The sequence below is a fragment of the Rissa tridactyla genome, chromosome Z (assembly GCF_028500815.1).
Source record: "Rissa tridactyla isolate bRisTri1 chromosome Z, bRisTri1.patW.cur.20221130, whole genome shotgun sequence".
In the NCBI taxonomy this organism is placed as follows: Eukaryota; Metazoa; Chordata; class Aves; order Charadriiformes; family Laridae; genus Rissa; species Rissa tridactyla.
This window is the reverse complement of record NC_071497.1, coordinates 56,890,255-56,914,107: the sequence shown is the minus strand read 5'-3', so window position 1 is coordinate 56,914,107 and position 23,853 is coordinate 56,890,255. Positions and strand designations below refer to the sequence as shown.

The 23,853-nt window shown below is 60.7% G+C and overlaps 3 protein-coding genes and 1 long non-coding RNA gene across 4 annotated transcripts; all 4 read left to right on the top strand.

Annotated features, from left to right (window-relative positions):
* Positions 1–10: 10 nt before the first annotated feature.
* On the top strand, positions 11–9,526 carry LOC128903074 (sperm-associated antigen 4 protein-like). Its single transcript, XM_054186979.1, has 9 exons — positions 11–32; positions 224–293; positions 801–901; positions 1,404–1,571; positions 1,920–2,009; positions 2,536–2,627; positions 8,185–8,394; positions 9,106–9,176; positions 9,459–9,526. The coding sequence occupies exons 2-9, from the start codon at positions 236–238 to the stop codon at positions 9,524–9,526; spliced, it is 858 nt and encodes a 285-aa protein (XP_054042954.1). The 5' UTR covers positions 11–32; positions 224–235.
* A 30-nt stretch (positions 9,527–9,556) lies between these two features.
* Positions 9,557–10,382, top strand: LOC128902616 (uncharacterized). The gene is made up of 3 exons (XR_008463843.1): positions 9,557–9,619; positions 9,818–9,858; positions 10,134–10,382. It is a non-coding gene; the product is annotated as an uncharacterized LOC128902616 (long non-coding RNA).
* A 30-nt stretch (positions 10,383–10,412) lies between these two features.
* Positions 10,413–12,865, top strand: LOC128903073 (SUN domain-containing protein 3-like). Its single transcript, XM_054186978.1, has 5 exons — positions 10,413–10,470; positions 10,978–11,078; positions 11,581–11,748; positions 12,097–12,186; positions 12,713–12,865. Exons 1-5 carry the CDS (start codon positions 10,413–10,415, stop codon positions 12,863–12,865), a joined length of 570 nt encoding a protein of 189 aa, XP_054042953.1.
* Positions 12,866–18,475: 5,610 nt separating this feature from the next.
* On the top strand, positions 18,476–23,049 carry LOC128903072 (sperm-associated antigen 4 protein-like). The gene is made up of 10 exons (XM_054186977.1): positions 18,476–18,765; positions 19,290–19,360; positions 19,742–19,803; positions 20,002–20,042; positions 20,318–20,393; positions 20,585–20,654; positions 21,162–21,262; positions 21,765–21,932; positions 22,281–22,370; positions 22,897–23,049. Exons 1-10 carry the CDS (start codon positions 18,476–18,478, stop codon positions 23,047–23,049), a joined length of 1,122 nt encoding a protein of 373 aa, XP_054042952.1.
* The last annotated feature ends 804 nt before the right edge of the window (positions 23,050–23,853 follow it).

The window sequence follows — 23,853 nt, the reverse complement described above, 5'->3', positions numbered from 1 at the left end:
ACCTGGCTGCAGAGATTGATGCTAGGAAGGAGGTGATGCTGCACTTTGGGAAAGAGGGCTGGGACGGGCAAGGCCCTTCCTGGGCCACTTGGTGGGCTTTTCCTGCTCACCCCACACAGCCATCCCCTGCCAGGGGCTGCTGGTCGAGCTTCTCCGCTCTAAAGCCCCTTGCCCTGGCCAAGGGACCTGTGGTCATTTCCCCTGCTCCCATGTGTCTTTCCAGGAAGTTCGGCTAATGAGAGAGGCAATGTCTGCAAGCACGCAGATGTCTGACTGGGCTCTGAAAGAGGCAGGTACGGATGGACGCAGGCAGGCAGGGCTCTCATCGCACTGAACTCCTGCTCAGTGCTCCCAAAAGGAGGCTGCGCTGCAGACTCTGCTCGACAAAGCGTAGGGAGATTGAACGAAACCACGGTGCCCAAGAGCGTGACTGTGGCAGAGCTGGGCCCAGCCCTGCCGTCGGACCCCTCGCTGGTGCCCCTGGCAGCATTTCTGCCCTCTCCCTCTCCGCTGAGCTTTGCTGGGGAACAAAAGCGAGCGGACGGGCTGTCCACGCAGCGCGGCCTCGGCTTGGGTCTGCAGCTCTTCCCCAGGGGGCTTGCTGTCTCCCAGCACCCGCAGACCTTCTCTTTGTGCAGCCGGGAGGGGCGTGGGGCACGGGGATCCCCTCCTTCTCCTGGGGCACCTCCAAGCGTGCGCTGCTGGCTGTGGGGCTGGCAGGCAGCCTTAGTAGTTGCCTGCAACCACCAGGTGCTCTGAGCCTGGGCCTTTTGCAGTCACCTGCGCTCTTCTCCCTTCAGGGGCTGCCGTGGACCTGCAGAGATCGTCCAGCAGCTCTGCAGGACTCTGCAGGGTGTTTTGGTTCCTGTGTGCTCCAGCCCCCCAGGACACCTTTGTGCAGGTACAGGAGCAGAAACCGTCATTGCTGCTTCTCTTGCCTCTTTGAAGGTGTGGGGCAAGTCCTGGGGCATCTCCCCTCAGGCCAATGGCGTTGCCCAAGGCCCCGGCACCGGGGCGGTGCCAGGCACCTGAGGTCTCCCACAGGGCTTGGCTCCCTAGAAAACAGCAGTTGCCCTCAGAAAGGGGCTGCGCTGAGCTGAGCTTCCTGCCCACCCTCCCTGGTCCCTGCTGGGTGAAGATACTTCTCCTTCGGGACCCCATTTCCCTGCCACAGCTCTGATTGTCCCTCTCCCGCGGGGGCAGTGGAGGGGGTGGGAGGCTGCAGAGCTGCTGGCTGCAGAGCTGCTGTCCGCTTCCCAACACGCCATTCGTTTCGAGCACAAGCACAGCCCACAGGGGCAGTGCCGCCTGTGCTCCTGGCTCCACAGGAGCACAGGGGCCCCGTCATGTCCTCCTGTTCCCATCACGCCCTCACGTTCCATCCTCTTGCTCTCCGCTTTCAGCCGGATGCCTTGCCAGGATACTACCGGCCTTTCCAATGGTCTCGGAGCAAGCGGCTGATCCGGTCCCCCACACAAATACAAGCGACAGCCATCACCAGAGATCAAACCTCAAAGATGGCCTCTGCGCTGGGGACTGTCAGCAGTGCCCCCCGAGATTTCATTGTCTCTGTAAGTCTCTGCCGGGCACTGGGGGTTGGGATCTGGCCACGGGCAAAAGCTCTAACGGGGACTTGCTGCTCTCTGCGCATCTGCCGAGATTCTGCCGTTCCCTGAGGGGACATTTCAAGGGACGTGCCGGGTGGTATCACCCCTCCTAAGGCTCCCTCGGCACCTTTTGGCCCAGCACCTCCGGGCCCCTGAGCAACACACAAGGAGGACACTCAGCCCCACCGCATCCTGCGCCAGACCGCACTGGAGCCGCAGGAGTGGGGTGCAGATGACGGGCGCGGGTCTGGTATGAGTGTTTCCTGGTGCTCGGGTCATGACTGACTTCCTCCCCTGTGCTTTATCTCCAAGGGACTGGATGAGGAAGGCGAGCAAGAAACTCTGCTGGGGACATTCACCTACACTTTGCAGAAAGGGCCAAATCAGAGCTTCCCTCTGCAGGTACAGTGTGTGCGTCTGGGCAAGAGGCCAGGGCAGCAACGCCGGTTGGCCAGCAAGCCGCTTGCAGAAGAAGTGCAGACGGTCCCTGCTGGGACAGGGGCCTGACCGTGGCCGAGAGAAACATGGGTGGGATGCGGGGGAAGAGTGGCATCCGTCAGGGAGGCAAAAGCAGAAGGAAGAGCAGATCAGCCCCATGTCTGTGTTGGACCCTGCAGCTCCCCAGCTGCAGCCGCCGGGCAGGCGGTGGCAGGGCGGACGCCCAGCACCTTGCCCTGGCAGCAGGACTTTCCCTGGGCCCTGCTTCCCCGGCACCAGCGAGCCGCAGGTTTCCACGGCTGCCCGCCACCTCCCCGAGGCCGGGCGTTTGCTCTGCAGGGGCACAGGGGTCCTTTGCCGCCTGCGTGGGAGGAGGGGAGGGGAGAAGGGCCCGGGGCAGAGGCCGGGCGGTCAGAGGAAGACGCACAGAGCCTGCTCTCACTCTTTACACCCCGGAGTAACGCTGCTTTTTGCCACGGTTTCTTTGCAGAATGGGATTCCCAGAGGCTTTCGGTTTCTGAAACTTGGCCTGCAGAGCAACTGGGGAAAACCGTGTATCGAGTGCGGGTGCATGGGAAGATCGTGGGAAGGAAGGCCGTCGGCCGGACGCCTGTGTAGACCTTCTTCCCTCAATAAAAATTAAAGCAGAAAACTGAGAAACAGAGCAGAGGGATGCGGCCGTTAGTCTGGTGCAGAGCAATGTCGTTTCAGAGGCCCCCTCAAAGCTGCCAACTTCTGCCTTTCGCAGGCTGAGGCCTTCCTCAGGCTTTCCGCTTTCTCTCCACCAAGGAGATGTTTCCTAACCGAGCAAAAGGAGACGACGCTCCCGTAGCCTTTCCTTGCCTAAGGTCCTTGGTGAAATCCTTTGGCACGAGGAACAAGGTCATGGGGAACAGGAGAGGTGCCTGAGGACTGGAGGAAGGCTGACATCACTCCAATCTTCAAAAAAGGCAAGAAGGAGGACCCAGGGAACTACAGGCCGGTTAGTCTCTCCTCTGTCCCTGGGAAGGTAATGGAGCGACTCATTCTGGATGTCGTCTCCAAACACATAGAGGAACAGGAAGTTATTGGAAGTGGTCAGCATGGATTTACCAAGGGCAAATCATGCCTGACCAATCTGATAGCTTTCTATGATGTTATAACGGGTTGGCTGGATGAGGGGAGAGCCGTAGATGTCATCTACCTTGACCTTAGCAAGGCTTTTGACACTGTCTCCCAGAACATCCTCATTAGGAAGCTGAGGAAGTATGGGCTAGACGAGGTGACAGTGAGGTGGATCGAGAGCTGGCTGAGTGACAGAACTCAGAGGGTTGTGATCAGCGGCACAGAGTCCAGTTGGAGGCCTGTAACTAGTGGTGTCCCTCAGGGGTCAATACTTGGACCAACTTTGTTCAATATATTCATTAATGACCTAGATGAGGGGACAGAGTGTATCCTCAGCAAGTTTGCTGATGATACCAAGCTGGGAGGCGTGGCCGACACTCCAGAGGGCCGTGCTGCCATCCAGCGTGACCTGGACAGGCTGGAGAGCTGGGCAGAGAAGAACCTAATGAGGTTCAACAAAAGCAAGTGTAGGGTCCTGCACCTGGGAAGGAAGAATGCCAAACACCAGTATATGTTAGGGGCGGACATGCTGGGAAGCAGCTCTGAGGAGAAGGACCTGGGGGTCCTGGTAGACAGCAAATTATCCATGAGCCAGCAGTGTGCCCTTGTCACCAAGAAGGCCAATGGCATCCTGGGCTGCATAGGGAAGACTGTGGCCAGTAGGTCGAGGGAGGTCATTCTCCCCCTCTACTCTGCACTGGTGAGGCCACAACTGGAGTACTGTGTCCAGTTTTGGGCTCCCCAGTTCAAGAGGGACAGGGAACTACTGGAGCGAGTCCAGCGAAGGGCAACCAAGATGATTATGGGACTGGAGCACCTCCCTTATGAGGAAAGGCTGAAAGAGCTGGGACTCTTTAGCCTGGAGAAGAGAAGGTTGAGGGGGGACCTGATTAATGTTTACAAGTACCTAAAGGGTGGGTTTAAGGAGGACGGAGCCAGGCTCTTTTCAATGGTTCCCAGCGACAGGACAAGGGGCAATGGGCACAAGCTAGAACATAGGAAGTTCCATTCAAATACACGGAAAAACTTCTTTACAGTGAGGGTGACAGAGCCCTGGAACAGGCTGCCCAGGGAGGCTGTGGAGTCCCCTTCTCTGGAGATTTTCAAGACCCGCCTGGATGCAGCCCTGAGGGATGTGCTTTAGGCAATCCTGCTCTAGCAGGGGAGTTGGACTAGATGATCTCTAGAGGTCCCTTCCAACTCTGAAGATTCCGTGATTCCGTGAGGGCCATCCCTGCGTCTCACCCCAGGCAGGAGTCATCGGAGCCTGGCAGCGTTGGGGGTCAGGATCCCCAGAGCTCATGAGCTCCCCCCCCATTCCCTTCAGGGGACACCGTGCATCTGGGGACTGGGTCTAGTGGGGGCCCACATGGGGTGCAGCCATGGCTGGGACCCTAGAGGGGTCTGAAGCTCCAGCGCAAGGGCTCCTGCCGCAGTATCACAGGCCCTGCAGTTATTGCTCCAGTCCCAGGACATGTCGCTTCTAGTGTCTGGCCATACTGTCCACGGGCGTCTGTCACAAACCCAAACCAACCTATTGATTCGGGGAATTTCTCCGCATCTAATGGACTTGCCTGTGAGCAACCTATGAACTCCTGCTTCTCATATAGGAAGAAAAGAAACACTAACACATCTCTCCGGCGAGACAGCCCTGATCTCTTGGCACACCTCTCCCCACAGCCTGCTCCACGCCACCCATTTTCTTCCCCTCTCTCCTCCCGCCGTGCTTCCTGTGGCCAGCAGGTGGAGGGAGGTCATCCTCCCCCTCTACTCTGCCCTGGTGAGGCCGCACCTGGAGTACTGTGTCCAGTTCTGGGCTCCCCAGTTCAAGAGGGACAGGGAACTGCTGGAGAGGGTGCAGCAAAGGGCTACCAAGATGATTAGGGGACTGGAGCACCTCTCTTATGAGGAAAGGCTGAGGGATTTGGGTCTCTTCAGTCTGCAAAAAAGACGGCTGAGCAGGGACCTTATCAACACTTCTAAATACTTCAAGGGTGGGTGTCAGGAGGATGGGGCCAGGCTCTTTTCAGTGGTGCCCAGCGGCAGGACAAGAGGTCACGGGCACAAACTTGACCATAGGAAGTTCCACCGAAACGTGAGGAGGAACTTCTTTACCCCGAGGGTGCCAAAGCACAGGAACAGGCTGCCCAGGGAGGCGGTGGAGTCTCCATCTCTGGAGACATTCAAAACTCACGTGGACACGATCCTGTGCAACCTGCTCTAAGACGACCCTGCTCTGGCAGGCGGGTGGGACCTGATGATCTCCAGAGGTCCCTTCCAACCCTATGATTCTATGATTGTATGATTGTATGATTCCTCTGGCTCGGCCCTTGGAAACTGCTCCGACTGGAACCCGCAAGTTCCTGCTGCTCTCCAGCACAAGCCGTTTGTGGGCCCCTGCTGCAACCACGGTGCAGGGTTCTGAGCCGCCTCTGGCAGAGCCATGCAAGAGCCCAGCCCTCGCCTCGCTGGGACCCCCGGCCCCGTGCTGCTGCTGCTGCTGCTGCTGCTGCTGCTGCTGCTGCTGCGTCCTGGTGGGTCTGTGGTGAGGGAGAGAAGCCGTGGGGGCTGTTTCAGAGAGGGCTCTGGCCCTTGTGCTGCAGAGGCCCTGGGAAGAGGTGGGGGCTGTGGAGGAGGGCAGCTGCTCCCCTCTCCCCGTAGACCGCCAGGCCTCTGAGACGCCTGCCCAGGGGCGGGTTGGTGCTATGGGGGCCGGGGGCAGTCGAGGTGAGAAGCAGTTGTGCTGCCCTGCTGCGCCTGCTGCTGTTTCGGTCTCAGCACAGCGGGGATGTCTCCCGGTAGGCTGCCCAAAGGCTGTCTCCTGGCCAGGGCCTCGGCTCTCGTGGCATGGAGGCAGTGCAAAACAGGGCTCTGCCTGTTTCCTCCCAGAGGGGTAGCCCCTCTCCCGAGGAGCAGGGCACCAGCTGGAAAGGGCCAGCACGCTGCAGCTGCAGTGCTGGAGAAAAGGAGAGTGGCCACCAAGCCCGGCCCCACGGCACTGTGAGCCACTGTCTCCCACCTGGAAGGAGCTCGTGCTGTCCTGGTGGCTCTTGGCTCATGGCAGGTGTTCCCTTGGCCACATTTTGGTGGCTGTTGCCTGAGTGTCCACCCCTGGGCAGGCAGCATTCCTGCAGTGGAGCAAGTGGGCATAGGCTTGGAGGAGAGCTTCGTTTCTCCCCAAGATGAAGAGGAGAAGGGCTCCTCCAAGAGCACAAGGGGCATTAACAGCCCTCTGAAGGAGAGCAGCAGACAGCAGACAGTCTCTCCTGGAGACATCAGCTGGTGGATAGGACACACAGAGCCTAATGCAGGGCTGGTTGTTCCGGAGGGGGAAGCTGTCAGGAGCTGTAGGCATAGTAAAAGCCGCGAGGCTTAGAAACCTGCCTTGAGCGCAGGAGAGTCTGAGCTCTGCCCGAGTGCTGTTGAGTTCAGCCTGAGAAAAGGAAGCGATGTTCCTCATGACTGTACCAAGCCTGCTTGGCTTAGCCGGGACCCACGGCCCCGCAGAACCAGCGTCATCAAGCCCCAAGGGAGCCCTGGGGCCACCTGCCCTGCATGCCCATGTGGAGCTGGGTACCATGTCCACGTCTTTGTGGGATCCTGGAGTAACCAGAGGGTACACCGGTACGGTAGAGGCCAAGAGGCCAAAGCCTCATCTGTTCTCCCTGCCCAGGCACGCCGTCAGCGCCCTGCCTGCGAGGGGAACCTGCCAGGCCCTCTGTGGCAGGGCTGCCCCCCTCTCCGGGGCATAACCCAGCCCCCTGCCCATGCTTTGTGGAGGGAGTGCACAGGACCAGTGCCACCTCCCGCAGGGGTCTGGCATACGCCCTGAAGGGCCGGCCACCTAGAGAACAGTCCGCAGGCTTTTCTCCAGTGTCGTTGAGCAAGGTTGGTCTTCAGCATTGCTTATGGTCTGGCCACAGCCCTGGTCTCCCTCGGTGGAGGGACTGTGGCCGGTGGAGGGGCTGTGGCAGGGACGGAAGCCCAGAGGCTTCCCAAGGCCCGTCTTCTGGACAGGGCCTCCACACTGGCGGCTCCCCCCGCTCTTCGCTCGCAGGGCGTGGAGACAGTGCACAGCAGGGCTCCGTCTTTGTCCTTAGAGGTGCTCACTCTCATCATGGCCCGGCAAGGCCCTGCAAGCTGGCTTGTCCCAGAAGGGGATATTGGGGTGTCCTGGGTGCTCGTGTGTCCCGTTGAGGATGGAGGGGCGCAGCAGCCCCTTGGCATGTCCCTGGGGCCAGTTTGGTGGCTGAAGCTCCCCATGACGATGTGGAGCCAGAGGGGCTGAGTGGGCCAAAGCCCCGTGCAGCCCCAGCCCGTGTCACCCTGAGCCACCGAACCCTCCTTGCTCCATGGGACACCCCCATCTGGCATGGCAGGCCCTGCCCAGGCAGGGGGAAGGCAGGGGGCCATGCTCGCTACACACCATGTCCCCGTGCCACCACACGAGATCCCCACTGCCCTCGGGGCAGCCTGTGCCCCCCCGTCCCAGGAACCTGCCTGGTCCACCGAGAGCCTATAAAGCACACAGCAAACACCCTCCTTTCTCGACCCAGGCTGCGGTGGGTTGACCCCAGCACACCGATGCCCAGCCAGTCCCCAAGAAATGGCTGCGTTGGAAAGACCAAAGGCCCAGGATTTATTGCGGAGCTTGACGATCCATGGTGTGGAGCAGCCCTTGGGTCCCTTTGGCTTGGCTCTCCTTGCTGTGTCCCCTCCCAGCCTCTCGCCCAGCCTCAGCCCACTCGCTCGGGGACACACAGAGAGGACCAGAGGAAGCCTTGGCGCTCTGCAGGCACTGCCCAGCACCACCTGAAACATTGCTGTGTTTTCAACACTGTCTGCTCACAAATGCAAAGCACAGCGGCCAAGCGGGCAGCGGGGTCTCTCTCCACCCCCCCACCCCTCCTGCAGTTCCTCCTCTGACATCACAGCCACGACCTCAGACCGTGCGGGGACAGGCTTTGTGAGGTCATGCACCGTGGGCTATAAGATGTGGTCTCGCGGTGTGCTGCTGGCTGTGTGCCTGTGGCAGGCGTTCCCCTCACGGCTATCTCCAGGAGGGATCTGCCCGCACACACACCACTCCTGCGGCTGAAGGAGGCCACCTAAGCTTGCGGGAGAGCTTCGTTGCTCGCGAGGATGGGGAGAAGAAGACGGGCCAGGGGCAGCCGGGCAAGGTCTCGGCAGGCTCAGGGCACCAGACAGCCCAGGCCCGCACGCCGCAGGCCTGCAGAAAAGAAGCGTAAGTTCAGTGCTGCCTTTCGCCCCGTGTTTGCACCAAGTCTGCCTGGCTCGGCCGGGAGCCACGGGCCTGCACACCCAGCCTCATCCTGCCCCGAGGGAGGCCTGGGGCCACCTTGTCTCCCGGTGACCATGACGGAGATGGCTACCGTGCCCGTGTCTTTGTGGGATACTGCACTAACCACGGGGTAGGCTGGGACTCGTGCCAGCCCCCCTGCCCAGGCACGCCAGCAGTGCCCTGCCTGCGAGGGGATCCTGCCCGGCCCTTGTACCCCACTCCCAGGCTGCGCCCAGCTGCCCCCTTCTCCAGGGCAGAACCACGGCCCTGCCCCTGCCCCCAGGGAGGGAGGACCGGCGCCCGCCTCCCTGCAGGGATCTGGCACGCGTTGGACCAGTGTCCTCAAGAAGGGTCCTCAGGCTTTTCTGCGGTTTCTTTGCCCAGGGTTGGTCTTCGGTCTGCCAGCGGCTGTGGACGCCGTCCAGAGATGCCTCAGCACAGGCATCTCCACCCTGTGAGTACAAGACGTGCGCAGTGGGGACACGGAGACGAGGGGTGACAGTGGGTCAGGGCGAGCAGGGGGAGGCTGGCGGTGCTCCCCGCCAGCAGACCCTGTCTCCTCCAAAATTCCTGCTCCTTGGCTTGGAAGAGAAAGTCCCCTCGTGCAGGGCTCTGCCCTTGGCCACTGCTAAGCCAGAACTCCCTCTTTTTCAGGAACGAGATCGTCACCTCGAACGTGAAGAGGATCTTCACGATCCTTTTCTTGTTGAACCTGGCTGCTCTTGGTGAGTATTCCTCTGCTGCCAGCGGAGGCACGGAGGCAGGGAGCGCGGGCTTCAGCGTGAGGCAGAGGAGCGAGTGGGGCCTTTCCAGCCTCCCACGTCTGCAGCTCAGGGAGCTCCCAAGATGCTCCCTACGCGCAGAACGGGGAGGGGAAATGGGGCGTAGCTGTGGGGCGGCCAGCGTGCCCGGGAAGCAGGGCTGTGCAGAGCCCCGAGGCCCAGGGAGAGAGAGGCTCCCTTCTTGGAGCCGCAACCTCTCTCTGCACCCTTGCCCCATGTCCCCAGCCAGCCTCTTGCCACCGTGCTGGGGGAGGAGACCGCAGGACTCCAAGCATTGTCAGAAACCCTCCTAAAACAACTCTCTCTTGCTCATGTGAATTACAGTTGGTTCCTGCTGCGGGATCCTGCAGCTCATGTGGATGCAGGGGGCAGAGGATGTGGCACAGGTCAGTGACTGCTGCTGTGGGACAGGAAAGGCCCACGGAGGAGCCCTGCTGGCGGTGGGTGGGGAAATGGCCCAGCACTCTCCATCCAGGCAGTGACCCAGAGAACCAGCAGCAGCTTCTACCGTGCCTTCCTAGAGCCACCAGCTCTGGAAAGCCCCGGCAGCTCGGGGACTCAAAGGGAGAGCCTTTCTCTTTCAGGTGCCGCTGGGGCAGGCATCAGCCAACCTGTGGTCCCTACGGTAAGAGCCCTCTCCTCTCTCCTCACCTGCAGCACCTTTGGCGGGCTAGCGGCAGATGAGCCCGTGCTATTTGCCTTCCCTTGCACTGTGCCCAGGGCTCGTGCCTTTCGCTCCTGCCTGGGCCTTTTGCTCAACCCGGACGGGGAGGGAAGCGCTTACAAACCAGGGAAAGAAAAGGGGGCTCGAGCGCCCCTCTCTCTGCTCTCCCTGAGCTTGGAGGCTCTGGGAGGGGCTGGGCAGCGCTCTGACGAGATCTGCTTTCCTGGTGACTGCAGGGAACAATCCCCAGCAATGGAACTCCTGAGGAAGGAGATCAGGCGCCTGGCTGCAGAGATTGATGCTAGGAAGGAGGTGATGCTGCACTTTGGGAAAGAGGGCTGGGACGGGCAAGGCCCTTCCTGGGCCACTTGGTGGGCTTTTCCTGCTCACCCCACACAGCCATCCCCTGCCAGGGGCTGCTGGTCGAGCTTCTCCGCTCTAAAGCCCCTTGCCCTGGCCAAGGGACCTGTGGTCATTTCCCCTGCTCCCATGTGTCTTTCCAGGAAGTTTGGCAAATGGGAGAGGCAATGTCTGCAAGCACGCAGATGTCTGACTGGGCTCTGAAAGAGGCAGGTACGGATGGACGCAGGCAGGCAGGGCTCTCATCGCACTGAACTCCTGCTCAGTGCTCCCAAAAGGAGGCTGCGCTGCAGACTCTGCTCGACAAAGCGTAGGGAGATTGAACGAAACCACGGTGCCCAAGAGCGTGACTGTGGCAGAGCTGGGCCCAGCCCTGCCGTCGGACCCCTCGCTGGTGCCCCTGGCAGCATTTCTGCCCTCTCCCTCTCCGCTGAGCTTTGCTGGGGAACAAAAGCGAGCGGACGGGCTGTCCACGCAGCGCGGCCTCGGCTTGGGTCTGCAGCTCTTCCCCAGGGGGCTTGCTGTCTCCCAGCACCCGCAGACCTTCTCTTTGTGCAGCCGGGAGGGGCGTGGGGCACGGGGATCCCCTCCTTCTCCTGGGGCACCTCCAAGCGTGCGCTGCTGGCTGTGGGGCTGGCAGGCAGCCTTAGTAGTTGCCTGCAACCACCAGGTGCTCTGAGCCTGGGCCTTTTGCAGTCACCTGCGCTCTTCTCCCTTCAGGGGCTGCCGTGGACCTGCAGAGATCGTCCAGCAGCTCTGCAGGACTCTGCAGGGTGTTTTGGTTCCTGTGTGCTCCAGCCCCCCAGGACACCTTTGTGCAGGTACAGGAGCAGAAACCGTCATTGCTGCTTCTCTTGCCTCTTTGAAGGTGTGGGGCAAGTCCTGGGGCATCTCCCCTCAGGCCAATGGCGTTGCCCAAGGCCCCGGCACCGGGGCGGTGCCAGGCACCTGAGGTCTCCCACAGGGCTTGGCTCCCTAGAAAACAGCAGTTGCCCTCAGAAAGGGGCTGCGCTGAGCTGAGCTTCCTGCCCACCCTCCCTGGTCCCTGCTGGGTGAAGATACTTCTCCTTCGGGACCCCATTTCCCTGCCACAGCTCTGATTGTCCCTCTCCCGCGGGGGCAGTGGAGGGGGTGGGAGGCTGCAGAGCTGCTGGCTGCAGAGCTCCTGTCCGCTTCCCAACACGCCATTCGTTTCGAGCACAAGCACAGCCCACAGGGGCAGTGCCGCCTGTGCTCCTGGCTCCACAGGAGCACAGGGGCCCCGTCATGTCCTCCTGTTCCCATCACGCCCTCACGTTCCATCCTCTTGCTCTCCGCTTTCAGCCGGATGCCTTGCCAGGATACTACTGGCCTTTCCAATGGTCTCGGAGCAAGCGGCTGATCCGGTCCCCCACACAAATACAAGCGACAGCCATCACCAGAGATCAAACCTCAAAGATGGCCTCTGCACTGGGGACTGTCAGCAGTGCCCCCCGAGATTTCATTGTCTCTGTAAGTCTCTGCCGGGCACTGGGGGTTGGGATCTGGCCACGGGCAAAAGCTCTAACGGGGACTTGCTGCTCTCTGCGCATCTGCCGAGATTCTGCCGTTCCCTGAGGGGACATTTCAAGGGACGTGCCGGGTGGTATCACCCCTCCTAAGGCTCCCTCGGCACCTTTTGGCCCAGCACCTCCGGGCCCCTGAGCAACACACAAGGAGGACACTCAGCCCCACCGCATCCTGCGCCAGACCGCACTGGAGCCGCAGGAGTGGGGTGCAGATGACGGGCGCGGGTCTGGCATGAGTGTTTCCTGGTGCTCGGGTCATGACTGACTTCCTCCCCTGTGCTTTATGTCCAAGGGACCAGATGAGGAAGGCGAGCAAGAAACTCTGCTGGGGACATTCACCTACACTTTGCAGAAAGGGCCAAATCAGAGCTTCCCTCTGCAGGTACAGTGTGTGCGTCTGGGCAAGAGGCCAGGGCAGCAACGCCGGTTGGCCAGCAAGCCGCTTGCAGAAGAAGTGCAGACGGTCCCTGCTGGGACAGGGGCCTGACCGTGGCCGAGAGAAACATGGGTGGGATGCGGGGGAAGAGTGGCATCCGTCAGGGAGGCAAAAGCAGAAGGAAGAGCAGATCAGCCCCATGTCTGTGTTGGACCCTGCAGCTCCCCAGCTGCAGCCACCGGGCAGGCGGTGGCAGGGCGGACGCCCAGCACCTTGCCCTGGCAGCAGGACTTTCCCTGGGCCCTGCTTCCCCGGCACCAGCGAGCCGCAGGTTTCCACGGCTGCCCGCCACCTCCCCGAGGCCGGGCGTTTGCTCTGCAGGGGCACAGGGGTCCTTTGCCGCCTGCGTGGGAGGAGGGGAGGGGAGAAGGGCCCGGGGCAGAGGCCGGGCGGTCAGAGGAAGACGCACAGAGCCTGCTCTCACTCTTTACACCCCGGAGTAACGCTGCTTTTTGCCACGGTTTCTTTGCAGAATGGGATTCCCAGAGGCTTTCGGTTTCTGAAACTTGGCCTGCAGAGCAACTGGGGAAAACCGTGTATCGAGTGCGGGTGCATGGGAAGATCGTGGGAAGGAAGGCCGTCGGCCGGACGCCTGTGTAGACCTTCTTCCCTCAATAAAAATTAAAGCAGAAAACTGAGAAACAGAGCAGAGGGATGCGGCCGTTAGTCTGGTGCAGAGCAATGTCGTTTCAGAGGCCCCCTCAAAGCTGCCAACTTCTGCCTTTCGCAGGCTGAGGCCTTCCTCAGGCTTTCCGCTTTCTCTCCACCAAGGAGATGTTTCCTAACCGAGCAAAAGGAGACGACGCTCCCATAGCCTTTCCTTGCCTAAGGTCCTTGGTGAAATCTTTGGCACGAGGAACAAGGTCATGGGGAACAGGAGAGGTGCCTGAGGACTGGAGGAAGGCTGACATCACTCCAATCTTCAAAAAAGGCAAGAAGGAGGACCCAGGGAACTACAGGCCGGTTAGTCTCACCTCTGTCCCTGGGAAGGTAATGGAGCGACTCATTCTGGATGTCGTCTCCAAACACATAGAGGAACAGGAAGTTATTGGAAGTGGTCAGCATGGATTTACCAAGGGCAAATCATGCCTGACCAATCTGATAGCTTTCTATGATGTTATAACGGGTTGGCTGGATGAGGGGAGAGCCGTAGATGTCATCTACCTTGACCTTAGCAAGGCTTTTGACACTGTCTCCCAGAACATCCTCATTAGGAAGCTGAGGAAGTATGGGCTAGATGAGGTGACAGTGAGGTGGATCGAGGGCTGGCTGAGTGACAGAACTCAGAGGGTTGTGATCAGCGGCACAGAGTCCAGTTGGAGGCCTGTAACGAGTGGTGTCCCTCAGGGGTCAATACTTGGACCAATTTTGTTCAATATATTCATTAATGACCTAGATGAGGGGACAGAGTGTATCCTCAGCAAGTTTGCTGATGATACCAAGCTGGGTGGGGTGGCCGACACTCCAGAGGACTGTGCTGCTATCCAGCGTGACCTGGACAGGCTGGAGAGCTGGGCAGAGAAGAACCTAATGAGGTTCAACAAAAGCAAGTGTAGGGTCCTGCACCTGGGAAGGAAGAATGCCAAACACCAGTATATATTAGGGGCGGACATGCTGGGAAGCAGCTCTGAGGAGAAGGACCTGGGGGTCCTGGTAGACAGCAAATTATCCATGAGCCAGCAGTGTGCCCTTGTCGCCAAGAAGGCCAATGGCATCCTGGGCTGCATAGGGAAGACTGTGGCCAGTAGGTCGAGGGAGGTCATTCTCCCCCTCTACTCTGCACTGGTGAGGCCACAACTGGAGTACTGTGTCCAGTTTTGGGCTCCCCAGTTCAAGAGGGACAGGGAACTACTGGAGCGAGTCCAGCGTAGGGCAACCAAGATGATTATGGGACTGGAGCACCTCCCTTATGAGGAAAGGCTGAAAGAGCTGGGACTCTTTAGCCTGGAGAAGAGAAGGTTGAGGGGGGACCTGATTAACGTTTACAAGTATCTAAAGGGTGGGTTTAAGGAGGACGGAGCCAGGCTCTTTTCAATGGTTCCCAGCGACAGGACAAGGGGCAATGGGCACAAGCTAGAACATAGGAAGTTCCGTTCAAATACACGGAAAAACTTCTTTACAGTGAGGGTGACAGAGCACTGGAACGGGCTGCCCAGGGAGGCTGTGGAGTCCCCTTCTCTGGAGATTTTCAAGACCCGCCTGGATGCAGCCCTGAGGGATGTGCTTTAGGCAATCCTGCTCTAGCAGGGGAGTTGGACTAGATGATCTCTAGAGGTCCCTTCCAACTCTGAAGATTCCGTGATTCCGTGAGGGCCGTCCCTGCGTCTCACCCCAGGCAGGAGTCGTCGGAGCCTGGCAGCGTTGGGGGTCAGGATCCCCAGAGCTCATGAGCTCCCCCCCCATTCCCTTCAGGGGACACCGTACATCTGGGGACTGGGTCTAGTGGGGGCCCACATGGGGTGCAGCCATGGCTGGGACCCTAGAGGGGTCTGAAGCTCCAGCGCAAGGGCTCCTGCCGCAGTATCACAGCCCCTGCAGTTATTGCTCCAGTCCCAGGGCACGTCGCGTCTAGTGTCTGGCCATACTGTCCACGGGCGTCTGTCACAAACCCAAACCAACCTATTGATTCGGGGAATTTCTCCGCATCTAATGGACTTGCCTGTGAGCAACCTATGAACTCCTGCTTCTCATATAGGAAGAAAAGAAACACTAACACATCTCTCCGGCGAGACAGCCCTGATCTCTTGGCACACCTCTCCCCACAGCCTGCTCCACGCCACCCATTTTCTTCCCCTCTCTCCTCCCGCCCTGCTTCCTGTGGCCAGCAGGTGGAGGGAGGTCATCCTCCCCCGCTACTCTGCCCTGGTGAGGCCGCACCTGGAGTACTGTGTCCAGTTCTGGGCTCCCCGGTTCAAGAGGGACAGGGAACTGCTGGAGAGGGTGCAGCAAAGGGCTACCAAGATGATTAGGGGACTGGAGCACCTCTCTTATGAGGAAAGGCTGAGGGATTTGGGTCTCTTCAGTCTGCAAAAAAGACGGCTGAGCAGGGACCTTATCAACACTTCTAAATACTTCAAGGGTGGGTGTCAGGAGGATGGGGCCAGGCTCTTTTCAGTGGTGCCCAGCGGCAGGACAAGAGGTCACGGGCACAAACTTGACCATAGGAAGATCCACCGAAACGTGAGGAGGAACTTCTTTACCCCGAGGGTGCCAAAGCACAGGAACAGGCTGCCCAGGGAGGCGGTGGAGTCTCCATCTCTGGAGACATTCAAAACTCACCTGGACACGATCCTGGGCAACCTGCTCTAAGATGACCCTGCTCTGGCAGGCGGGTGGGACCTGATGATCTCCAGAGGTCCCTTCCAACCCTATGATTCTATGATTGTATGATTGTATGATTCCTCTGGCTCGGCCCTTGGAAACTGCTCCGACTGGAACCCGCAAGTTCCTGCTGCTCTCCAGCACAAGCCGTTTGTGGGCCCCTGCTGCAACCACGGTGCAGGGTTCTGAGCCGCCTCTGGCAGAGCCACGCGAGAGCCCAGCCCTCGCCTCGCTGGGACCCCCGGCCCCGTGCTGCTGCTGCTGCTGCTGCTGCTGCTGCTGCTGCTGCTGCTGCTGCTGCGTCCTGGTGGGTCTGTGGTGAGGGAGAGAAGCCGTGGGGGCTGTTTCAGAGAGGGCTCTGGCCCTTGTGCTGCAGAGGCCCTGGGAAGAGGTGGGGGCTGTGGAGGAGGGCAGCTGCTCCCCTCTCCCCGTAGACCGCCAGGCCTCTGAGACGCCTGCCCAGGGGCGGGTTGGTGCTATGGGGGCCGGGGGCAGTCGAGGTGAGAAGCAGTTGTGCTGCCCTGCTGCGCCTGCTGCTGTTTCGGTCTCAGCACGGCGGGGATGTCTCCCGGTAGGCTGCCCAAAGGCTGTCTCCTGGCCAGGGCCTCGGCTCTCGTGGCATGGAGGCAGTGCAAAACAGGGCTCTGCCTGTTTCCTCCCAGAGGGGTAGCCCCTCTCCCGAGGAGCAGGGCACCAGCTGGAAAGGGCCAGCACGCTGCAGCTGCAGTGCTGGAGAAAAGGAGAGTGGCCACCAAGCCCGGCCCCACGGCACTGTGAGCCACTGTCTCCCACCTGGAAGGAGCTCGTGCTGTCCTGGTGGCTCTTGGCTCATGGCAGGTGTTCCCTTGGCCACATTTTGGTGGCTGTTGCCTGAGTGTCCACCCCTGGGCAGGCAGCATTCCTGCAGTGGAGCAAGTGGGCATAGGCTTGGAGGAGAGCTTCGTTTCTCCCCAAGATGAAGAGGAGAAGGGCTCCTCCAAGAGCACAAGGGGCATTAACAGCCCTCTGAAGGAGAGCAGCAGACAGCAGACAGTCTCTCCTGGAGACATCAGCTGGTGGATAGGACACACAGAGCCTAATGCAGGGCTGGTTGTTCCGGAGGGGGAAGCTGTCAGGAGCTGTAGGCATAGTAAAAGCCGCGAGGCTTAGAAACCTGCCTTGAGCGCAGGAGAGTCTGAGCTCTGCCCGAGTGCTGTTGAGTTCAGCCTGAGAAAAGGAAGCGATGTTCCTCATGACTGTACCAAGCCTGCTTGGCTTAGCCGGGACCCACGGCCCCGCAGAACCAGCGTCATCAAGCCCCGAGGGAGCCCTGGGGCCACCTGCCCTGCATGCCCATGTGGAGCTGGGTACCATGTCCACGTCTTTGTGGGATCCTGGAGTAACCAGAGGGTACACCGGTACGGTAGAGGCCAAGAGGCCAAAGCCTCATCTGTTCTCCCTGCCCAGGCACGCCGTCAGCGCCCTGCCTGCGAGGGGAACCTGCCAGGCCCTCTGTGGCAGGGCTGCCCCCCTCTCCGGGGCATAACCCAGCCCCCTGCCCATGCTTTGTGGAGGGAGTGCACAGGACCAGTGCCACCTCCCGCAGGGGTCTGGCATACGCCCTGAAGGGCCGGCCACCTAGAGAACAGTCCGCAGGCTTTTCTCCAGTGTCGTTGAGCAAGGTTGGTCTTCAGCATTGCTTATGGTCTGGCCACAGCCCTGGTCTCCCTCGGTGGAGGGACTGTGGCCGGTGGGGGGCCGTGGCAGGGACGGAAGCCCAGAGGCTTCCCAAGGCCCGTCTTCTGGACAGGGCCTCCACACTGGCGGCTCCCCCCGCTCTTCGCTCGCAGGGCGTGGAGACAGTGCACAGCAGGGCTCCGTCTTTGTCCTTAGAGGTGCTCACTCTCATCATGGCCCGGCAAGGCCCTGCAAGCTGGCTTGTCCCAGAAGGGGATATTGGGGTGTCCTGGGTGCTCGTGTGTCCCGTTGAGGATGGAGGGGTGCAGCAGCCCCTTGGCATGTCCCTGGGGCCAGTTTGGTGGCTGAAGCTCCCCATGACGATGTGGAGCCAGAGGGGCTGAGTGGGCCAAAGCCCCGTGCAGCCCCAGCCCGTGTCATCCTGAGCCACCGAACCCTCCTTGCTCCATGGGACACCCCCGTCTGGCATGGCAGGCCCTGCCCAGGCAGGGGGAAGGCAGGGGGCCATGCTCGCTACACACCATGTCCCCGTGCCACCACACGAGATCTCCACTGCCCTCGGGGCAGCCTGTGCCCCCCCGTCCCAGGAACCTGCCTGGTCCACCGAGAGCCTATAAAGCACACAGCAAACACCCTCCTTTCTCGACCCAGGCTGCGGTGGGTTGACCCCAGCACACCGATGCCCAGCCAGTCCCCAAGAAATGGCTGCGTTGGAAAGACCAAAGGCCCAGGATTTATTGCGGAGCTTGACGATCCATGGTGTGGAGCAGCCCTTGGGTCCCTTTGGCTTGGCTCTCCTTGCTGTGTCCCCTCCCAGCCTCTCGCCCAGCCTCAGCCCACTCGCTCGGGGACACACAGAGAGGACCAGAGGAAGCCTTGGCGCTCTGCAGGCACTGCCCAGCACCACCTGAAACATTGCTGTGTTTTCAACACTGTCTGCTCACAAATGCAAAGCACAGCGGCCAAGCGGGCAGCGGGGTCTCTCTCCACCCCCCCACCCCTCCTGCAGTTCCTCCTCTGACATCACAGCCACGACCTCAGACCGTGCGGGGACAGGCTTTGTGAGGTCATGCACCGTGGGCTATAAGATGTGGTCTCGCGGTGTGCTGCTGGCTGTGTGCCTGTGGCAGGCGTTCTCCTCACGGCTATCTCCAGGAGGGATCTGCCCGCACACACACCACTCCTGCGGCTGAAGGAGGCCACCTAAGCTTGCGGGAGAGCTTCGTTGCTCGCGAGGATGGGGAGAAGAAGACGGGCCAGGGGCAGCCGGGCAAGGTCTCGGCAGGCTCAGGGCACCAGACAGCCCAGGCCCGCACGCCGCAGGCCTGCAGAAAAGAAGCGTAAGTTCAGTGCTGCCTTTCGCCCCGTGTTTGCACCAAGCCTGCCTGGCTCGGCCGGGAGCCACGGGCCTGCACACCCAGCCTCATCCTGCCCCGAGGGAGGCCTGGGGCCACCTCGTCTCCCGGTGACCATGACGGAGATGGCTACCGTGCCCGTGTCTTTGTGGGATACTGCACTAACCACGGGGTAGGCTGGGACTCGTGCCAGCCCCCCTGCCCAGGCACGCCAGCAGTGCCCTGCCTGCGAGGGGATCCTGCCCGGCCCTTGTACCCCACTCCCAGGCTGCGCCCAGCTGCCCCCTTCTCCAGGGCAGAACCACGGCCCTGCCCCTGCCCCCAGGGAGGGAGGACCGGCGCCCGCCTCCCTGCAGGGATCTGGCACGTGTTGGACCAGTGTCCTCAAGAAGGGTCCTCAGGCTTTTCTGCGGTTTCTTTGCCCAGGGTTGGTCTTCGGTCTGCCAGCGGCTGTGGACGCCGTCCAGAGATGCCTCAGCACAGGCATCTCCACCCTGTGAGTACAAGACGTGCGCAGTGGGGACACGGAGACGAGGGGTGACAGTGGGTCAGGGCGAGCAGGGGGAGGCTGGCGGTGCTCCCCGCCAGCAGACCCTGTCTCCTCCAAAATTCCTGCTCCTTGGCTTGGAAGAGAAAGTCCCCTCGTGCAGGGCTCTGCCCTTGGCCACTGCTAAGCCAGAACTCCCTCTTTTTCAGGAACGAGATCGTCACCTCGAACGTGAAGAGGATCTTCACGATCCTTTTCTTGTTGAACCTGGCTGCTCTTGGTGAGTATTCCTCTGCTGCCAGCGGAGGCACGGAGGCAGGGAGCGCGGGCTTCAGCGTGAGGCAGAGGAGCGAGTGGGGCCTTTCCAGCCTCCCACGTCTGCAGCTCAGGGAGCTCCCAAGATGCTCCCTACGCGCAGAGCGGGGAGGGGAAATGGGGCGTAGCTGTGGGGCGGCCAGCGTGCCCGGGAAGCAGGGCTGTGCAGAGCCCCGAGGCCCAGGGAGAGAGAGGCTCCCTTCTTGGAGCCGCAACCTCTCTCTGCACCCTTGCCCCATGTCCCCAGCCAGCCTCTTGCCACCGTGCTGGGGGAGGAGACCGCAGGACTCCAAGCATTGTCAGAAACCCTCCTAAAACAACTCTCTCTTGCTCATGTGAATTACAGTTGGTTCCTGCTGCGGGATCCTGCAGCTCATGTGGATGCAGGGGGCAGAGGATGTGGCACAGGTCAGTGACTGCTGCTGTGGGACAGGAAAGGCCCACGGAGGAGCCCTGCTGGCGATGGGTGGGGAAATGGCCCAGCGCTCCGCTTCCAGGCAGTGACCCAGAGAACCAGCAGCAGCTTCTGCCGTGCCTTCCTAGAGCCACCGGCTCTGGAAAGCCCCGGCAGCTCGGGGACTCAAAGGGAGAGCCTTTCTCTTTCAGGTGCCGCTGGGGCAGGCATCAGCCAACCTGTGGTCCCTACGGTAAGAGCCCTCTCCTCTCTCCTCACCTGCAGCACCTTTGGCGGGCTAGCGGCAGATGAGCCCGTGCTATTTGCCTTCCCTTGCACTGTGCCCAGGGCTCGTGCCTTTCGCTCCTGCCTGGGCCTTTTGCTCAACCCGGACGGGGAGGGAAGCGCTTACAAACCAGGGAAAGAAAAGGGGGCTCGAGCGCCCCTCTCTCTGCTCTCCCTGAGCTTGGAGGCTCTGGGAGGGGCTGGGCAGCGCTCTGACGAGATCTGCTTTCCTGGTGACTGCAGGGAACAATCCCCAGCAATGGAACTCCTGAGGAAGGAGATCAGGCACCTGGCTGCAGAGATTGATGCTAGGAAGGAGGTGATGCTGCACTTTGGGAAAGAGGGCTGGGACGGGCAAGGCCCTTCCTGGGCCACTTGGTGGGCTTTTCCTGCTCACCCCACACAGCCATCCCCTGCCAGGGGCTGCTGGTCGAGCTTCTCCGCTCTAAAGCCCCTTGCCCTGGCCAAGGGACCTGTGGTCATTTCCCCTGCTCCCATGTGTCTTTCCAGGAAGTTCGGCTAATGAGAGAGGCAATGTCTGCAAGCACGCAGATGTCTGACTGGGCTCTGAAAGAGGCAGGTACGGATGGACGCAGGCAGGCAGGGCTCTCATCGCACTGAACTCCTGCTCAGTGCTCCCAAAAGGAGGCTGCGCTGCAGACTCTGCTCGACAAAGCGTAGGGAGATTGAACGAAACCACGGTGCCCAAGAGCGTGACTGTGGCAGAGCTGGGCCCAGCCCTGCCGTCGGACCCCTCGCTGGTGCCCCTGGCAGCATTTCTGCCCTCTCCCTCTCCGCTGAGCTTTGCTGGGGAACAAAAGCGAGCGGACGGGCTGTCCACGCAGCGCGGCCTCGGCTTGGGTCTGCAGCTCTTCCCCAGGGGGCTTGCTGTCTCCCAGCACCCGCAGACCTTCTCTTTGTGCAGCCGGGAGGGGCGTGGGGCACGGGGATCCCCTCCTTCTCCTGGGGCACCTCCAAGCGTGCGCTGCTGGCTGTGGGGCTGGCAGGCAGCCTTAGTAGTTGCCTGCAACCACCAGGTGCTCTGAGCCTGGGCCTTTTGCAGTCACCTGCGCTCTTCTCCCTTCAGGGGCTGCCGTGGACCTGCAGAGATCGTCCAGCAGCTCTGCAGGACTCTGCAGGGTGTTTTGGTTCCTGTGTGCTCCAGCCCCCCAGGACACCTTTGTGCAGGTACAGGAGCAGAAACCGTCATTGCTGCTTCTCTTGCCTCTTTGAAGGTGTGGGGCAAGTCCTGGGGCATCTCCCCTCAGGCCAATGGCGTTGCCCAAGGCCCCGGCACCGGGGCGGTGCCAGGCACCTGAGGTCTCCCACAGGGCTTGGCTCCCTAGAAAACAGCAGTTGCCCTCAGAAAGGGGCTGCGCTGAGCTGAGCTTCCTGCCCACCCTCCCTGGTCCCTGCTGGGTGAAGATACTTCTCCTTCGGGACCCCATTTCCCTGCCACAGCTCTGATTGTCCCTCTCCCGCGGGGGCAGTGGAGGGGGTGGGAGGCTGCAGAGCTGCTGGCTGCAGAGCTCCTGTCCGCTTCCCAACACGCCATTCGTTTCGAGCACAAGCACAGCCCACAGGGGCAGTGCCGCCTGTGCTCCTGGCTCCACAGGAGCACAGGGGCCCCGTCATGTCCTCCTGTTCCCATCACGCCCTCACGTTCCATCCTCTTGCTCTCCGCTTTCAGCCGGATGCCTTGCCAGGATACTACCGGCCTTTCCAATGGTCTCGGAGCAAGCGGCTGATCCGGTCCCCCACACAAATACAAGCGACAGCCATCACCAGAGATCAAACCTCAAAGATGGCCTCTGCGCTGGGGACTGTCAGCAGTGCCCCCCGAGATTTCATTGTCTCTGTAAGTCTCTGCCGGGCACTGGGGGTTGGGATCTGGCCACGGGCAAAAGCTCTAACGGGGACTTGCTGCTCTCTGCGCATCTGCCGAGATTCTGCCGTTCCCTGAGGGGACATTTCAAGGGACGTGCCGGGTGGTATCACCCCTCCTAAGGCTCCCTCGGCACCTTTTGGCCCAGCACCTCCGGGCCCCTGAGCAACACACAAGGAGGACACTCAGCCCCACCGCATCCTGCGCCAGACCGCACTGGAGCCGCAGGAGTGGGGTGCAGATGACGGGCGCGGGTCTGGTATGAGTGTTTCCTGGTGCTCGGGTCATGACTGACTTCCTCCCCTGTGCTTTATCTCCAAGGGACTGGATGAGGAAGGCGAGCAAGAAACTCTGCTGGGGACATTCACCTACACTTTGCAGAAAGGGCCAAATCAGAGCTTCCCTCTGCAGGTACAGTGTGTGCGTCTGGGCAAGAGGCCAGGGCAGCAACGCCGGTTGGCCAGCAAGCCGCTTGCAGAAGAAGTGCAGACGGTCCCTGCTGGGACAGGGGCCTGACCGTGGCCGAGAGAAACATGGGTGGGATGCGGGGGAAGAGTGGCATCCGTCAGGGAGGCAAAAGCAGAAGGAAGAGCAGATCAGCCCCATGTCTGTGTTGGACCCTGCAGCTCCCCAGCTGCAGCCGCCGGGCAGGCGGTGGCAGGGCGGACGCCCAGCACCTTGCCCTGGCAGCAGGACTTTCCCTGGGCCCTGCTTCCCCGGCACCAGCGAGCCGCAGGTTTCCACGGCTGCCCGCCACCTCCCCGAGGCCGGGCGTTTGCTCTGCAGGGGCACAGGGGTCCTTTGCCGCCTGCGTGGGAGGAGGGGAGGGGAGAAGGGCCCGGGGCAGAGGCCGGGCGGTCAGAGGAAGACGCACAGAGCCTGCTCTCACTCTTTACACCCCGGAGTAACGCTGCTTTTTGCCACGGTTTCTTTGCAGAATGGGATTCCCAGAGGCTTTCGGTTTCTGAAACTTGGCCTGCAGAGCAACTGGGGAAAACCGTGTATCGAGTGCGGGTGCATGGGAAGATCGTGGGAAGGAAGGCCGTCGGCCGGACGCCTGTGTAGACCTTCTTCCCTCAATAAAAATTAAAGCAGAAAACTGAGAAACAGAGCAGAGGGATGCGGCCGTTAGTCTGGTGCAGAGCAATGTCGTTTCAGAGGCCCCCTCAAAGCTGCCAACTTCTGCCTTTCGCAGGCTGAGGCCTTCCTCAGGCTTTCCGCTTTCTCTCCACCAAGGAGATGTTTCCTAACCGAGCAAAAGGAGACGACGCTCCCATAGCCTTTCCTTGCCTAAGGTCCTTGGTGAAATCTTTGGCACGAGGAACAAGGTCATGGGGAACAGGAGAGGTGCCTGAGGACTGGAGGAAGGCTGACATCACTCCAATCTTCAAAAAAGGCAAGAAGGAGGACCCAGGGAACTACAGGCCGGTTAGTCTCACCTCTGTCCCTAGGAAGGTAATGGAGCGACTCATTCTGGATGTCGTCTCCAAACACATAGAGGAACAGGAAGTTATTGGAAGTGGTCAGCATGGATTTACCAAGGGCAAATCATGCCTGACCAATCTGATAGCTTTCTATGATGTTATAACGGGTTGGCTGGATGAGGGGAGAGCCGTAGATGTCATCTACCTTGACCTTAGCAAGGCTTTTGACACTGTCTCCCAGAACATCCTCATTAGGAAGCTGAGGAAGTATGGGCTAGATGAGGTGACAGTGAGGTGGATCGAGGGCTGGCTGAGTGACAGAACTCAGAGGGTTGTGATCAGCGGCACAGAGTCCAGTTGGAGGCCTGTAACGAGTGGTGTCCCTCAGGGGTCAATACTTGGACCAATTTTGTTCAATATATTCATTAATGACCTAGATGAGGGGACAGAGTGTATCCTCAGCAAGTTTG

Excerpts from the sequence above, each read along its gene's own strand:
- LOC128903072 (XM_054186977.1), top strand. The coding sequence starts at position 18,476 with ATGGGGAGAAGAAGACGGGCCAGGGGCAGCCGGGCAAGGTCTCGGCAG. Across the intron at positions 19,361-19,741 it reads GTTGAACCTGGCTGCTCTTG|TTGGTTCCTGCTGCGGGATC; the intron begins GTGAGTATTCCT and ends TGTGAATTACAG. Across the intron at positions 20,394-20,584 it reads AGATTGATGCTAGGAAGGAG|GAAGTTCGGCTAATGAGAGA; the intron begins GTGATGCTGCAC and ends GTGTCTTTCCAG.
- LOC128903073 (XM_054186978.1), top strand. The coding sequence starts at position 10,413 with ATGGGAGAGGCAATGTCTGCAAGCACGCAGATGTCTGACTGGGCTCTG. Across the intron at positions 10,471-10,977 it reads CTGGGCTCTGAAAGAGGCAG|GGGCTGCCGTGGACCTGCAG; the intron begins GTACGGATGGAC and ends TTCTCCCTTCAG. Across the intron at positions 11,749-12,096 it reads CCCGAGATTTCATTGTCTCT|GGACCAGATGAGGAAGGCGA; the intron begins GTAAGTCTCTGC and ends TTTATGTCCAAG.
- LOC128903074 (XM_054186979.1), top strand. The coding sequence starts at position 236 with ATGAGAGAGGCAATGTCTGCAAGCACGCAGATGTCTGACTGGGCTCTG. Across the intron at positions 2,010-2,535 it reads ATCAGAGCTTCCCTCTGCAG|AATGGGATTCCCAGAGGCTT; the intron begins GTACAGTGTGTG and ends GTTTCTTTGCAG. Across the intron at positions 8,395-9,105 it reads CAGGCCTGCAGAAAAGAAGC|GAACGAGATCGTCACCTCGA; the intron begins GTAAGTTCAGTG and ends CCTCTTTTTCAG.